Here is a 16,427-nt window from a genome sequence, read left to right as displayed (position 1 = left end):
CCATGCAGAAAAAGATTCCATTGAGCCAAGAGACAGCAGTGATTCTATTAGTGATAGTGAAAGTCGTCCTACACAATAACCTTGTCTCTTGTCTCCCTGAAACCAGCCACAAAGGCTTTCAAAGGCAAGCGCAGGTTAATTTATTTTTCTTTATATTTTGTATTTTCTTTATTATTTTGTATTATATTACAGCATTGTAGTTAATTTTATACGAATATTTTTGGGTTATGGAACGAATCATCTGAGTTTCCGTTATTTCTGTGCTCGCTTCAGCAGCACATATACCATTATTTCTTATGGGGCAATTCACTTTGACATACAAGTGCTATGGATTACAAGCATGTTTCCAGAACAAATTATGCTCGCAAACCAAGGTTTGACTATATTAAGAAAGGAAAATAATACGGGTAAAATATTAAACTACAAGTCTTATCTGAACGTCAACAATTTTTCCACTAAAATCCTTTTCCCGTTCCAGGATCCTGTAACAGGATCCCACAATGTATTTAGTTGCTTTTCTCCTCAGTTCTCTTCCTGCATATATAACATTCTTCAATCTTTCTCTCATGTCCTTGACACTTTTGAAAGGCACTAATCAGTTATTTTGTAAAATTTCCCCAAAGTTTGTGATTTTCTGATGTTTTCTCATGATTGGAATGACATTACACATTTTGGCAAGAATACCCCAGAAACTACGTGTTCTTCTCAGGGCATCAAATTAAGTTCACAATATCAAAATTTCTATTACTAGTGTTACTTAGATCTTTTGGTTAAAGTAGATTCTACCACCTTACCATGGTAGTAACTACCCATGATTATCACTATCTTTCTTTTTGTGCTGAGATGTATATGCTGGGGAGATGCTTTCAGTATGTGCAAGCTCTGGTTCTCCTGTATCTTTCGTCCTCTGATTTTAGCCTTCATCAATGGAACCAGTCTGCAACAATTATTACCATGGTATTTGTGTTAATGATGATTCTCTACTTCCTTCTGTCCTATTAACTGGAATTCTACTGCAAGGAAGAGTTGTTCCTTCTACCTTATCTGTTTTCTTATTTAATTATTTGTAACAGTATGGACTCACTGATATTTCTTTTATTCTATGTGTTAAAATTCAGTATTATTATTATCGATTTCATTGCTCAATTATTCTAACTTTGGTGGTGAAGAGCCCCTTCAGATTGGCTCCTGTGTTCTTCTGACAATCCCCCATTTCCATCTTTCTTCAAGTACCTCCTTAACTTTATTAGAGAATAAAAAGTATTGAGAAATCAAGATCTGGGAACTAGATAACTTAATTGCTACTGGGATATCACTGCGTCTAGGCACTCTCTGCAGAGAGCTAGCTAGAAATTAAGTATATATGCATACTAACCTATGCACACACACACAACTATATTTCTGTACACATCTATCTGTGTGTGTGTGTGTGTGTGTGTGTGTGTGTGTGTGTGTGTGTGTGTGTGTGTACTGAGAGCTCTGGCTCCAATCATATTTCAAAGGCTTCACTTTAAATGTTTCCAACAGCGAGAAACTGGCTGTCATCTACAACATATTTACTTATTTGTTCAATTCTAGTACACATACAGAGTAGTTTCAACATTCTAACCCATTCTTTTTTAAGAAACACTTACTATGTCAATCATAGCATTTACGTACAGTTCTTTTGGTCTCTAGCCTTACATATCAAGTCAAAATACTGATTTCCTCAGTTACTTCAGGGAGTCCTTTTCTTCCCCAATCCCTGCAACTTGATTATATATTACTCATTTCTGATACAGTTAACATTTGTTCTTGACTTTTTTTTAATTTTATTTATTTTCAGAGACATCATGTATGTGCACGAGTGGGGGAGGGGCAGAGAGAACTGGGAAAGAGAATATCCAAAGCAGGCTCCACAGTATCAGCACAGAGCGTGGACACTAGGCTCAAAGTCATGAACCATGAGACCAGAACCTGAGCCAAAACCAAGAGTTGGACACTCAACTGAGTGAGCTACCCAAGCACACCATTTGTTCCTGTTTTTATTCCACTTTGCCCACATATCCCCTCAACCTAATTCCCTTCCCACACCCTGACTGGTTTCAATTGTTTTATTATCAGTGTATATGAGGAGTATATGAAACATTACCATGATTTTCAAAGTCAGCCCTACATACAAAACGATGTACTCAAAGACTGCCCCTCATCCCTGCTAACCTGCTCCCATTCCTTCCTTTCTTTCTACATTTTTACCACCTGCCCGCTATAAGAAATCAACACTTTAATTTCAGACTTATCCTTCTTGAATGTCTTTTGCATGAATGAGAATTTGTGTATTTTCTTATATTCCTGTTTTGCTTATATGAGAGGTAAATACTATAGATGCCTGCTTTTGTTTTGCTTTTCTCACTTAACACTATGTCTTTATCCCATGTCACTTCAGAAAGGTCTTCTTCATTATTTCTTTTTAACAGCAGCATAACAATCCACTGTGTATATCTACCAGAGTTCAATTCAAGCCCCATGTATAGGCATTAAAGTTGTTTATTTTGCTATTAAAAATAATGCTGTAATGAGTAACTTTGTTTACATTGTATAGTTGCAGGTTTAGCCTCAGGATAATTCCTAGAAGTGGAAGTGCTGGTCTGAAAGGTAACTGCATATGGAGATTATTAGGTATTGCCAATTTACCCTCCAGAATAATGCTCTCTGATTTGCACTTCTAGCAGCAATGTATAAAAGTGTCTGTTTCCCCATAGCCTTCTTAAGAGAATGTGTTGTCATATTTTCCAATTTTTGCCATTGTGATAAGTGAAAAATGGTATCTAGGTTGTTATTTTAGACTACTCTAATTATGAGACTTTAAACCTTTTTAATATTTTAGAGCCATTTTTGTATCTTTCTTTGTGAATGTCTATTCCCGTCATTTTACTTGCCTACTGAATTTGTGGTTCTTTGGCTCTCAATTTTCAAAAGTTCTTTATATACTAGAGATACGAGCCCTTTGTGACAATGTAAATAATCTTTCCCACTTTGTCAGCTGTCTTTTGTCATGAAAAAATTTATTTGTATTTAGTCAAATTTACAAATGTTTTCTTTCATTGCCTCTGGATGTTGAGTCATACTTTTGCTGAGCCAAGGTTAAATAGGAATGTAATCCTTTTCCTCTAGTATTTGTATGATTTCATTTTTTATACTAAGAACCTTAATATGTTCAGAGTATATGTGTGAGAAACAGATCTACTTTTACCTTTTTCCAAATGGCTACCTAGTTGTTCCAGCACCATTTTTTAAAAAGTCTATTAGTCTAGGGGCACCTGGGTGGCTCAGTCAGTTAAGCATCTGACTCCTGATTTTGCGCTCAGGTCATGATCTCATGGTTCATGAGACCGAGCCCCATGTCAGGCTTGGTGCTAACAGTGTGGAGCCTGCTTGAGATTCTCTCTCTCTCTCTCTCTCTCTCTCTCTCTCTCTCTGCCCACCCTTGCTCACATGCTCACTCTCTCTCAAAATACATAAACTAGAAAAAAAAATTTTTAAGTCTACCATTCCACTGATCTATTTGCCTATGCATGTGGCAGTACTACACTGTTGAATTATAGAGGTTTTATGGTATATTTTAATGATTGATGTGTCTTTTTCAGTGTTCTCTGGCAATTCTTGCATATTGATTCTTTTCCTTGAATTTAGTATCCGTTTTTCCAAATTCAGAAAATACCCTATTCATATTTCTATTAAGGCTACATTCAATTAATAAGGCAACTAATTAAGTAAAATGCAAACTGAGTCGAGGGTATATGGACATTCCTTGTACGATTCCTGAAACTTTCAAGTTTGAAATTATATCAAAATAAAATATTACCAAAACCAAATTAAAATAGCAGAAAGAATGCCTAAACATCTTTCTCTTGAATCATTCACATTTTTTCTAACATCTGTGATTCTTCAGTAACATTCAAATATTTATAAATTCTCTAAGAAACATAACTCCACCATTTCATTTTAATTTCCTCTACTATCACCTATCAATTTGTTGTTCAATCTCTACTGCTATGAGTAAGAAAACTGCTTTCCTTTCTCAGAGAGGTTTCCCTCCATTTTTTCGACAATAAACACCACAGAACAACAAATTGTCTTGTGGATTCTGGTCAAAATCTGGAAAAAAACAGTCAACTAATAAGAGTACTATTCAGCATTATCTTAATTCCATCAGATTAGTTTCCCTTCTGAACACTGTAAAGGTATCTAGCTCCAACAGCTCCTCTTTAGAGGGCAGGGAGACAAAACTTGCCATCTATGCTGGAGGCACTCACGTACCTTTGGTAGTTCCTTTTTCACAATGCTGAGCCATACTTTTCTACGACGAGCATTAAGCTGCTCAATGGATAAGTGCTTCTTCTTGGTGCCAGGAGGAGGTGCATCATGAGAGAACTTGGCAAAGACTTTGGTCTGGTGGTGGTGGCAACGAGGAGATTCTTCAGAGGAAAGTTCTTCATCCCTTCGCCTTTTTTTCTTCACTTTTTTCAACTTGGCTGCAAAGGAAACAGACTCTGAGAATGTCGCATTTCTGCCCTTCCACAGAAGACAGCCACAAACAACCTCATCACTTTAAAAAAATTCAAGGTTCCTTCCTCATTCCAAGTGAGGCTGGCAATGTTTACCTCTTTATGTATTCGGGCCTATGACTATTCCAAGAGAAAGATCTCACTACCTTGGAAGAATACTGGATACTCCCTAAGTTTACATGAAAGAGAAACACAAAATAAAACCTAAAAACTGAATTTCTGTTGAACCCAACAACAGGAAGGGAGACTTATAAAGTACCACGAATTCAAGTAATGGCCAAAAGGAAGGAAACATTTCTACTTGGTGGCAATGTAAAGTGACTGAAGAAAAAACTAAAGAAAGAAAAATTGTGCTAACTGATAGGACATCATGGCCTGTGAAGAGAAAATCACACATGGCACAAAAAACTAATTTGGGGGGTGGGGTGGGGAGGGGAGGGTGCAGAGGATGAGAAAATACAAAGAGGGGCGCGTAAGTGGCTCAGCTGGCTAAGCGTTTGACTTTAGTTCAGGTCATGATCTCGTGGTCCGTGGGTTCGAGCCCGGCATCAGGCTCTAAGCTCTCTGGAGCCTGCTTCAAATTCTGTGTCTCCCTCTCTCTCTGCCCCTCCCCTGCTTGTGGTCTGTCTCTCAAAAATAAATATACAAAATATTTTTTTTTAAATACAGAGATAAACTAGGAGGATGTGGGAGAAAGGGGAGAAGGCTTAAAAGAATTTCTGAGTTCATACCTTTAGGTGAACAAAATCTGACTTGTACACAGAGTTTAAAACTTTCCCTTCCTACCTCCTTTCTGATTTCCAGCTGCTTAGAGCTCAGTAAGGGAGGAAAGCACATTTCCTGGCAAACAGGCAGATAAGCATTACACAAGATAGAGAGGTGATCTATTTTGAATTTCCACACACAACAACAATCATAACTTATTCCCAACACTTCAGGTTGCTCTTCATACTTCCCTGTGCCTAACCAACTTCTTCCTCTCCCAGAACATTTTCAACATTTGGAAAAGTATGTAGAAGAAAGAAGGAATAAACTGACTGACTTAAACCTTTGGCTAGGGATCTGTAGTTTCATGTCTTTATAATTCTAGAAGAGATCATAAACCAAATACGAAATAAGGTTAATAATAGGACTTATATAGGGAAGCCTAGGGTTTTTCAGATACAGCAAGTCTCTACTACATGCATTATGTTCAAAGTCCAAATGTACCAACAGGCTACACACAACCCTGAAACTAAAGAGTAAATGTGGAAGGCAGGTCAATATGCTCACCTTTAAGTTTCTTTTCCTCCTTGAATTTCTTTTTTTTGGGTCCAAGTAGGTGCCGTTGTTGCTCATAGAAAGGGTCGTACGTGGACAGGAGGCCTGCACTGTAGTACTGGTACTGCTGCAACTGAGGCAAAAGCAAAGACAGTGGTGAGGCTTAGAAGGGCTGGTCTGTGTTCGAAGCCTGCCTTCAAATCACCTTTACTACAAAAAGTTGAGCCAGAGAAAAACCAAAGCTCCTAAAACATGGTCTTCTTCCCACAAAAAGACCCACAAAGATTTAGTACTTCAAAGTGAATTATTTCCTTACTTCAAAACAAAATGGGTTCATCAGCTATGTGCATGGCAAGTTGCTGAAAATAACTTAAGAGAGGAAAACGCTTCATGCTTCTCAATTTCCACCAGAATATTTATTTGGTCCTGACACATATTTGAGAGATGCAATTAACTGCAGAAAGAGCTCCTCATGGTATTCATCAACAAGAAATAAACTGTATTTCTATTACCAACAAGTCCTAAGATTTACTAAGGTTCTGAAAGCTGTTATTCTGGCTTTTAGTTTTCTATCTGGTTCAGAGAATTCCCAACCATCCTAATTCTTTCAAGTCTTTTCACTCTTTATCTCCCACTAAGAGAGCCTACCAATATTATGGATAATGCCTATGTTGCCAGAATTCTAACACATGAATAATCAAATTTTTTCCTCTCCAGAGACAGATTCTTTCAAACACTGCATTTCAATTGACCTGCTAGGCTTACATTCATTTTGTCTTACCTATTACCAATGGATAAATATGAATATAAATTAAAATCAAGCAGTCCACTACTGAATCTCTTTCCTAGATTATAGCCAGTCTAAGAACTGAAACTAGGACAGAAAAGTGACATGGATAACTATCACAAGGTCCTCTGTCAATGGTCAAAATTGAATGAGCATTCATTGAACTGCATAGTTAAGGCTGATGGGGGGTGGGAGGGAGGGGAGGGTGGGTGATGGGTATTGAAGAAGGCATCTTTTGCGATGAGCACCGGGTATTGTATGGAAACCAATTTGACAATAAATTTCATATATTTAAAAAAAAAAACGGGGCGCCTGGGTGGCTCAGTCAGTTAAGTGGCCGACTTCGGCTCAGGTCATGATCTCACGGTCTGTGAGTTCAAGCCCCGCGTCAGGCTCTGTGCTGACAGCTCAGAGCCTGGAGCCTGTTTCGGATTCTGTGTCTCCCTCTCTCTGACCCTCCCCAATTCATGCTCTGTCTCTCTCTGTCTCAAAAATAAACGTTAAAAAAAAAATTAAAAAAAAAAAAAAGAACTGCATAGTTAATAAAATCTATAAAGTTTCCCATATGTATGTTTTACTTCAATTAAAAAAAGACCAAGTAGGGGTGCCTGGTGGCTCAGTTGGTTAAGTGTCCAACTTTTGATTTTGGCTCAGGTCACGATCTCAGTTTGTGGGTTCAAGCCCCGCGTCAGGTGTGCTGATAGTGTGGAACCTGCTTGGGATTCTCTCTCTCCCTCTCTCTCTCTCTGCCCCTCCCTTGCTCACGCTTTCACTCTCTCTCTCTCTCTCTCTCTCTCTCTCAAGAATAATTAAATTAAAAAAAAAAAACAAAAAAAAACACCTGGGGCAGCCAGGTGGCTCCGTCGGATAAACATCTGACTTCAGCTCGGGTCCTAATCTTGCAGTTCGTGAGCTCGAGGCCCACAATGAATAGTGCAGAGCCTGCTTGGGATTCTCTCTTTCCCTCTCTCTCTGCCCCATCCTGCTTCCTCTCGCCCTCTCTCAAAATAAATAAATAAAGTTAAAAAAAAAAAAAAAAGCCAAGTACGGCAATCCCTATTAAAATGTCAACAGCGTTTTCCACAAAAGAAAAAATAACACTAAAATCTGTACGGAACCACCCCAAATAGCCAAAGCAATCTTGAGAAAGAAAAACAAAGTTGGAAGTATTACAATTCCAGATTTCAAGATATACCACAAAGCTTTAGTAATCAAAACAGTATGGAACTGGCACAAATAGAGACATACAGATGAATGGAAAAGAATAGAAAACCCAGAGATAAGAGGTGCCTGGCTGGTTCAGTTGGTAGAACACATGACTTTTGATCTCAGGGTCCTGAGGTGGAGCCCCATGTTGGGTGTAAAGCATACTTAAAGAAAAACTTTCAATAATACAGAAGAGAGAACTAAGAAAGAAACCCATCCTTATGTGGCCAATTAATCTATGTGGAAGGAGGCAAGAATATACAGTGTGGGAAAGACAGTCTCTTCAATAAATGGTGCTGGGAAAACTGGATAGCTACATGCACAAGAATGAAACTGGACCACTTTCTACCACTCCAAACAAAATTAAACTCAAAACGGATTAAAAACCCTAAATTTGAGACCTAAAACCATAAAAATCTTAGAGGAAAACATAGTAGTTTGACATCAGCCATAGCAACATTTTTCTATATGTGCCTCCCAACACAAGGAAAACAAAAGCAGAAATAAACTATTGGGACTACTTCAAAATAAAAAGGTTTTCACAGTGAAGGAAACCATCAACAAAACAAAAAGACAACCTAATGAGTCAGAAAAGATTTCTGCAAATTATATATGCAATAAGGGGTTAATATTCAAAACACATAAAAAACTTGTACAACTCAACCCAAACCAATCAATATGATTAAAAAATAAGCACAGAACTTGAACAATTACTGAAAGACATACAGATGGCCAACAGACATATGGAAAGAAGATCAACATCACTAATCAGGGAAATGCAAATCAAAACCACAATGAGATTATCACCCTACACCTGTCAAAATGGCTAGTGGCTAGTATCAAAAAGACAAGACAGGGGGCGCCTGGGTGGCTCAGTCGCTTAAGCGTCCGACTTCGGCTCAGGTCATGATCTTGCGGTTTGTGAGTTCGAGCCCCGCGTCAGGCTCTGTGCGGACAGCTTGGAGCCTGGAGCCTGCTTCAGATTCTGTGTCTCTCTCTCTCTGCCCCTCCCCAACTTGTGCTGTATCAAATATAAATAAAATATTAAAAAAAATTAAAAAAAGACAAGACATAGGCATTGGAAAGAACATGGAGAAAAAGGAATCTTTGTGAACTGTTGGTAGGAATGCAAATTGGTTCATCCAATGGAAAACAGTATGGAGGTTCCTCAAAAAAAATAAAAACAAGAATCATACGATCCAATAATTCCACTACTGGGTATTTACCCAAAGAAAATAAAAACACTAATTCAAAAAGATACATGCATTCCTATGTTTACTGCAGCATTATTTACAGTGGCCAAGATACAGAAGCAACCTAAGTGTTCACTGATAGGTGAATAAATAAAAATGTGGCATATATATTTATATGTATATGTACATGTGTGTGTATGTATGTATATGTATAAGTGTGCATGTATGTGTATGTGCGGATATATATATAAACTCTTCCCATCTGTGACAACGTAGATGGACCTAGAGGGCATTATGTTCAGTGAATTAAGTCAGACTGAAAAAGACAAATATCACATGATTTCATTCATAACTGGAATCTGAAAAACAAAAAGCAGAATCAGACTTGTAAAGAGAAAAGACTGATGGTTGTCAGAGGGGAGGGTGACGGGGGTTGGGCAAAATGGGTAAAAGGAAGTGGGAGGTATAGGCTTCCAGTTATGGAATGAGTAAATCACAGAAATAATAGGTCCAACACAGGGAATCAGTCAATGATATTGTAATACCGTTATCCAGTAACAGATGGTAGCTACACTTGTGGCCATAATATAATGTATAGACATGTTGAATCACTATGTTGTACACCTGAAATATAATACTGTATGTCAACTATACTCAAAAAAAAAAAAAAAAAAAAAAAGACAAACTATTTCAAGCACCAAATGCCTAGCACTGTACTTTATGAAGGAACTCTACGTTTATTCATTTTTTTTTTTAAGAGACAGAGAGTGAGAGAGCAGGGGAGGGACAGAGAGAGTAAGAAAGAAGTCTAAAAGCCAGATATCTTACTATTTATTACTTTTGCAGGTTTATAACCTTGAACATGTTATTCAGTTTTCTGAACATACTTTGGACGGTAAATAATTGCTGGAATGCTTTCAGGGCCTCAAATATGCTATTGCTTATTATGTACAAAGTGCCACACTTCTGACAAAAATCAGAAGTAACAGCACTCAAATAGTTGCCACTTAAAACTATTATTAATCTAATGTTAGTATGCAAAGAAAGGGAGTTTTTTAAAGATAGGAACACTTCCAAAGAGCAACTGCATTATAAAAGGAACCACAAGAATTTAAAATGGTGCAGCCACTCTGGAAAATAGTTTGCCAGTTCCTCAAAAGGGTAAGTAAGCAGAGTTATCATATCATATGACCCAGCAATTCCTCTTCTAGGTATATACCCAAGAGAAATGAAAACATATGTCCACACCAAAAACGTGTATACAAATCTTCTTGGCAGCATTATTCATAATAGCCAAAAGTGGAAACAACTCATTTTTCATAGTTATCATTCATAAAAGCCAAAAAGTAGAAACAATCCAATTAATTCATTAAGTGATACGTGGATAAGTAAATGCAGTATGTTCATACTATGGAATCTTATTTGGCCTTAAAAAGGAATAAAGTACAGGTACATGCTACTGAATGAACTCTGAAAACATGCTAAGCAAGAAGCTAGACACAAAGGATCACATATCGTTCCATATGCATGAAATGTCTAGAACAGGCACATTTATAGTGACAAGTAGCTGCCTGGGGCTGAGGGGAATGGAGAAAATGAGAGGAAACAGCTAAGGGGTTTGGGGTTTCTTTCTGGAGAAAACATTCTGGAATTATATAGTGACAACAGTTACACATCTCTATCAATATACTAAAAACCACTGAATTATACACTTTAAAAGGGTAAATATTTTTAGTATATGAAATACATTTCAATAAAGCTTTTATTACAACCACCACCATCAAGATCTAAACATAAAAGTAAGGGGTACCTGGTGGCCGATTTTGGCTCAGGTCATGATCTCACATTTTGTGGGTTCAGGCCCCGCATCGGGCTCTGTGCTGACAGCTCAGAGACTGGAGCCTGCTTCCAATTCTGTGTCTCCCTCTCTCTCTCTGCCCCTCTCCCACTTGCAGTCTGCCTCCCTCTCCCTCAAAAATAAATAAACACGAAAATAGATAGATAGATAGATAGATAGATAGATAGATAGATAAAAGTAAAATGATTTATGGGGCGCCTGGGGTAGCTCAGTTGGTTAAGTCAGCTCAGGTCACAATCTCAGTTTGTGAGTTTGAGCCCCATATTGAGCTCTCTATGGTCAGCATGGAGCCTACTTGGGATCCTTCTCTCTATGCTTCCCCTGCTTGTTCTCTCTCAAAAATAAATAAACATTAAAAAAAAAAAAAGGATACTGACATATCTTCAATGAATGTTAACCAGAGGCTAAATACCCGGCATGAAGGTCTGAGATTTCTCCTGAAACCTTTACCTCCTTGTCTTTACTATACTTATTCTGGTGAAGTTTCTTATATTTGTGCAGCCGCAACATGTTATGAAGTTCTTCTCTACTGAGGTTGAGTTCTTCCTCTTCTTCTTCTTCTTCATTGTCTTCACTCTGAGAATCTGCCTCACTGGACTCATCACTTAGCAGAATGCTCTGCAAATGGGAGGAAATGGAAATGGAATCTCTCGCTATGAAGTAATTCCGTTTATAATCCAAGAATTTTTCCCCAACACAAGGACAGAAACAGCTGGAAGACAGTCATTCCAGTTTCCCTTACATTATCCTTTACCAATCTAAGTGGAAAAGAACAAGGTACCAACTGAACCTAGTATGCATGAATTCGAGAGCAGTAACACATGGAAATGCTGTAAACAGCAACAAAGCTTGATATCACTAAGTACTTACACTTAACATAAGATATGTTAACTGTCAAATACCAAGGCAATAAAACTAAAAACAAAGAAACAATCTATTGGGTATAAAGGAATATAGAAAGCAAGCTGCGATGGCTAATTAAGGAGAAACAACCCAAAAAATATTAATTGATTTTGATATTATAATGAAATGTTATTCAGCCATGAAAAGGAAAGTAGTTCTGATCTGTGCCACAACATGAATGAACCTTGAAAACTATGCTAAGTGAAAGAAGCTAAGTACAAAGGACTGTGTATGATATGGACTTCACTTATATGAAGTGTCCAGAATAGGCAAATCCATAGGGAAAGAAAACAGATTAGTGGCTGCCAGGGGTGGGGGAAGTAGAGAATGGGAAGTGACTGCTAATAAGTGCAGTTTCTTTTTGGAATGATGAAAATATTCTGGAATTAGTGGTAAGGGCTACACAAAACTTTATGAATATACTAAAAATTACTAAATTATATACTTTAAATGGGTAGATTTTATGGCGTATCAATTATATTTCGATTTTTACAAATGTGATAAGCTAAACAAAGATTTCTGCATTCCCGAGAGCCACGCTGATATGAAGCAAATTAGAACCTTTTAAAGGACTTAGTGATAACAATGAAAGAGTACCTTTAAATTACTTTGAGCTATTCACAGGAAAATTAAGCAACAGAGAAAATATTGGTTTCAATAGAAGAAATGCTAACTCAGTTGGGCCAATGACTGTTATCTTGTAAGAATATCAACAAGATTATACCATTTCCTTGCCTATGAACACTCACAGAAATTTACCAGACTAAAATACAAATTCCTTAACATGTTATACAAGACCCTACACAATCAGGTTCTTGAACCTCATCTTCTATCATCCCCTCTCATTGTGCTCCAGCCATACTAGCCTTCATTCTCCCCCAAACATACTGTGTTGCATCCTGTGTCAGGAAGTTTGCAATTGTGTTCCTTCTGACTGAAATGCTCTTATCTGAGGGTGCCTGGGTGGTTCAGTGGGTTAAGTATCTGATTCTCGATTTCAGCTCAGGTCATGATCTCACAGTTCATGAGTTCGAGCCCCAGGTCAGGCTCTGCACTGACCATGTGTAGCTTGTTTGGGATTCTCTCTCCCCACTCCCGCACTCTCTCTCAAACAATTTAAAAAATGCTCTTATGTAAAACATTCACATAGTCCTGATAATTCAGAAATCAGCTGAAATGTTACCTCTTTAAAAAAGCCATTTCTATTTCTTTGTTTACAGACATTACTCACTACCTCCCCCCATCTGAATGTAAACTCTACAGGGCAGGAATGCTGTCTGTCTACAACAGTATCAGACAGATACAATGTATTCAATCACCATTTGTTGAACTACTCAGTAACTAATGAAAAGGACATTAATAACCCTGATGACACTGTGAGCCAGTGAGAGCAAAGATCTCATGTTTTTTTTACTCCTTGCCCTTCACAGTACTCTATACTCAGAAATGATTGCTAAAGTGAACTTCATTGAGGTCTCTACATTTTTCTCCATGATCTCTTCAAAAAACTACCCCCAGAATAGAAGACTCTTCTCTAGAAAAATCGCCGCCAATGTGCCAGAATGAGTCAATAACTTTCCTTTCTATTTGTAATTTTAGTAGGTTATTTGAATTATAAATATTTGCCTTATCTCTTACCTTTAGCCACTTTCTGCTTTTCTTCAACTTAGAGAAGTTATATAAATTCCCTTTGTCAGATTTTGATTCTGTGTGAAGAAACATAAAGAACAACAAAAAATGAAAGGACGACTGCCCCAAGAGAACGGATAGTCCAAAGAGGGACCTCATACCACACTGACCTGACTGCAGAACTCCATTCAGTGAGTATGTGTTTAACATTCCAGAATTGCCTGCTCCAGAAGTTTCACCAAGCAATGAATTTGGAGGTTCTTCCTTAACTTGTATTAAGGGATCCCCAGACTGGGGCAATAAAGGATTACTGTCATCCAGTCCATCTTCACTTTCATCACTATAAATTAAAGAATGATAAATCTACAATCACAGCTGACCCAGCAGAATATTTTCATTTATGGTTAGTAGACAGAAGAAATGGATCCTTTAAATAAGTTAATTGTGTTCTTTTTGAAAGAAGGAAGAAAAAAATATCACACACACCAAAAACCATAAAATGCATAAATGCTAAAAATAAAGAGATAATGGGAATCAGAAATGTGGTCAAACATTGGGAACATGTAATGGCATACCTAGAAATATTCCTGTTGAAGATGGCTGATGTCTGTCGCAAAAAATGGTCCAACCGGAGGGCCCTCTCCAGGTACTGAAGATAGAGGGGCTTTGCCAGCTCAGTGCAGCCGCCATCGTCCCCGGCACCCAACTCCGAGGCCATAGAACAAATCTGTCTTCATGCACAAGGGTCTCCGACTTCACGGCTACAGAAGCAATAAAATAAGAATACTGTTTATTCTCCTTTTATTTTCCCTACATGCTATCAATGTGAAGAGAAACCAGACCTTCTAGAACACATGACAAGAAAACAGTAGTCTATAGAAAGATCTTAATAAAGTTTCTCAGTACGCACTGTTTCCTAATACAAAGGCAGAAGTGAAAAGAATGAGAACATCAAGGGGCACTTCGGCATATCAGTTGGTTAAATGTCCAACTTCGACCCAGGTCATGATCCTGAGCTTCATGGGTTCAAGCCCCGCGTCCGGCTCTGTGCTGACAGCTTGGAGCCTGGAGCCATGTCTCCCTCTCTGCCTGCCCCTCCCCTGCTTGCACTCTCTCTGTCTCCCAAAAATAAACATTGAAATAAATTTTTTTAAAGAATAAGAACATCAAAGTATAGAAATATTGTCATGTGTCACAACAAAAATTCATATACTTCTTTAAAATAGTACCTTAAAATTTACACCTACTTCACTTCTGTCCTACAATTAACAATCATTCACAATTATCTAAAATCTACTCCACAAGCTCTCTCTTGTACACCTCAGAGAGGACACTTGTTCTCAGCATCACCTTCAAAACAGCTGTTCCCTTTTTCGTTTTTTATTTACACTTGTACATGTGTGAGGTATTCCATTTACAAGGGAACAGATACATTAGCAGAGTATTTTACACATTTATAAACATTCTTGAAAGTGTTAGAAATGATTTAGAAAAATGGAAGAGAGTATAAGAGTGAGAAACAAAGGTAAAGCTTGTGCATTTTTTTTTTTTTGCTACCTTACGGTGTTAAAGGAAACCATAACATCTTTCAGTTGTCTTCTCTTTTTATTATAGTTCTTAGAAGTTTCCTAATATAATCTTTCTTCTTAAAGAAATGTTAAAAAATTCCCCCAGCTAATCTATAGATTGAACATAATCTCCAACAAAATCACACTTTTCTTTTTCAGAAACTGACAAGCTAATTCTTAAATTTATATAGAAATGCAAAGAAACCAAAATAACCAGAGTAATTTTGAAAAAGAACTGGGTTGAACAACTTATGCTTCTTGACTTTAAAACATATTAGGGGTGCCTGGGTGGTTCAGTTGGTTAAGTGTGACTTCGGCTCAGGTCATAATCTCACAGTTCGTGGGTTTGAGCCCTGCATCGGGCTCTGTGCTGACAGCTCGGAGCCTGGAGCCTGCTTCGGATTCTGTGTCTCCCTCTCTCTCTGTTCCTCCCCTGCTCACACGCTGTCTCTCTCTCTCATTCTCTCAAAAATAAAGATTAAAAACAAATTAAAAAAAAAAACATATTAAAAAGCCACAATAATCAGGTCAGTATGATAATGGCATAAAGATATCACATAGACCAACAGAACAAACCTGAAAATCCAGAAATAAACCTATACATTTACTATCAATTTTCAGTGAAGGTGATAAGGTGGTTGAATGGAAGAACAGACAGTCTTTTCAACTGGACATCCACTTACAAAAAGATTAATTTAAACCTTTACCTTACACTATGCACAAAAATTAACTCAAATGGATCAGAGACCTAGTAAACCCCAAACTATAAATTTTCTACCAAAAAACACCAGGAGAAAATCTTCATGATCTTGGTTAATCAAAAATTTTTGGATATGACATCAAAAGCACAATCCATTAAAAAAAATGCTGATAATTAGGCCACGAAAATTTAAAACTTTTGGAATTCAAGCAGTATTAGCAAAAAGATAAAAACAAGCCACGGGAGAAGAAAATATCTGCAAGTTGTGTATCTGATAAAGGACTTGTATACAAATATCTAGTTAAAAGTCATGGAAATGCAAAGTATAATATAGAGAATACAGTCAATAATATCTTAGTAACAGTAACAGATAGTGACTACAGCCAACAGAGTGAGCACTAAGTAATGTGTAGAACTGTCAAATCACTATGTTGCATACCTGATGCTAATATAACATTGTATATCAACTATACTTCAATATAAAAAATAATTACATCAATATTCATGAAAAGGCTGCAAAACTAACGAACAAGAAATTGCTGTGGAAATCTAAAAAAAGTAATAATAATTTTAAGATGATATCCAACTTTTCTATGTATCCTCTAAAGATCTGCCTTCTCTACTTCAGGGAATCTTTTAAGAATAAAACAGTAAGTATATGTGAAAAGGCTTTATAAGAAATACCAGCGTATTGGGGCACCTGGGTGGCTCACTCAGTTAAGTGTGCAACTCTTGATCACGGCTCAGGTCACGATCTTGCTTTCAGGAGATCAAGC

The 16,427-nt window shown here is 37.4% G+C and overlaps 1 protein-coding gene across 3 annotated transcripts in view; it reads right to left on the bottom strand.

Annotated features, from left to right (window-relative positions):
- Positions 1 to 14,155, bottom strand: part of INO80 (INO80 complex ATPase subunit) — a 108,679-nt gene extending 94,524 nt beyond the window's left edge. For all 3 annotated transcript variants that reach the window (XM_030318456.1, XM_030318457.1, XM_030318458.2), the window contains exons 1-6: positions 13,959 to 14,155; positions 13,554 to 13,723; positions 13,393 to 13,460; positions 11,302 to 11,469; positions 5,820 to 5,940; positions 4,300 to 4,514 (exon numbers count right to left, since the gene is read on the bottom strand). In XM_030318456.1, coding sequence (XP_030174316.1) covers positions 4,300 to 4,514; positions 5,820 to 5,940; positions 11,302 to 11,469; positions 13,393 to 13,460; positions 13,554 to 13,723; positions 13,959 to 14,101 — 885 coding nt within the window. In that variant the 5' untranslated portion in view covers positions 14,102 to 14,155. The remainder of the gene's footprint in view (positions 1 to 4,299; positions 4,515 to 5,819; positions 5,941 to 11,301; positions 11,470 to 13,392; positions 13,461 to 13,553; positions 13,724 to 13,958) is intronic.
- Between the last annotated feature and the right edge of the window lie 2,272 nt (positions 14,156 to 16,427).

The sequence above is a fragment of the Lynx canadensis genome, chromosome B3 (genome assembly GCF_007474595.2).
Source record: "Lynx canadensis isolate LIC74 chromosome B3, mLynCan4.pri.v2, whole genome shotgun sequence".
Classification (NCBI taxonomy): domain Eukaryota; kingdom Metazoa; phylum Chordata; class Mammalia; order Carnivora; family Felidae; genus Lynx; species Lynx canadensis.
This window is presented reverse-complemented; position numbering and strand designations above follow the sequence as displayed.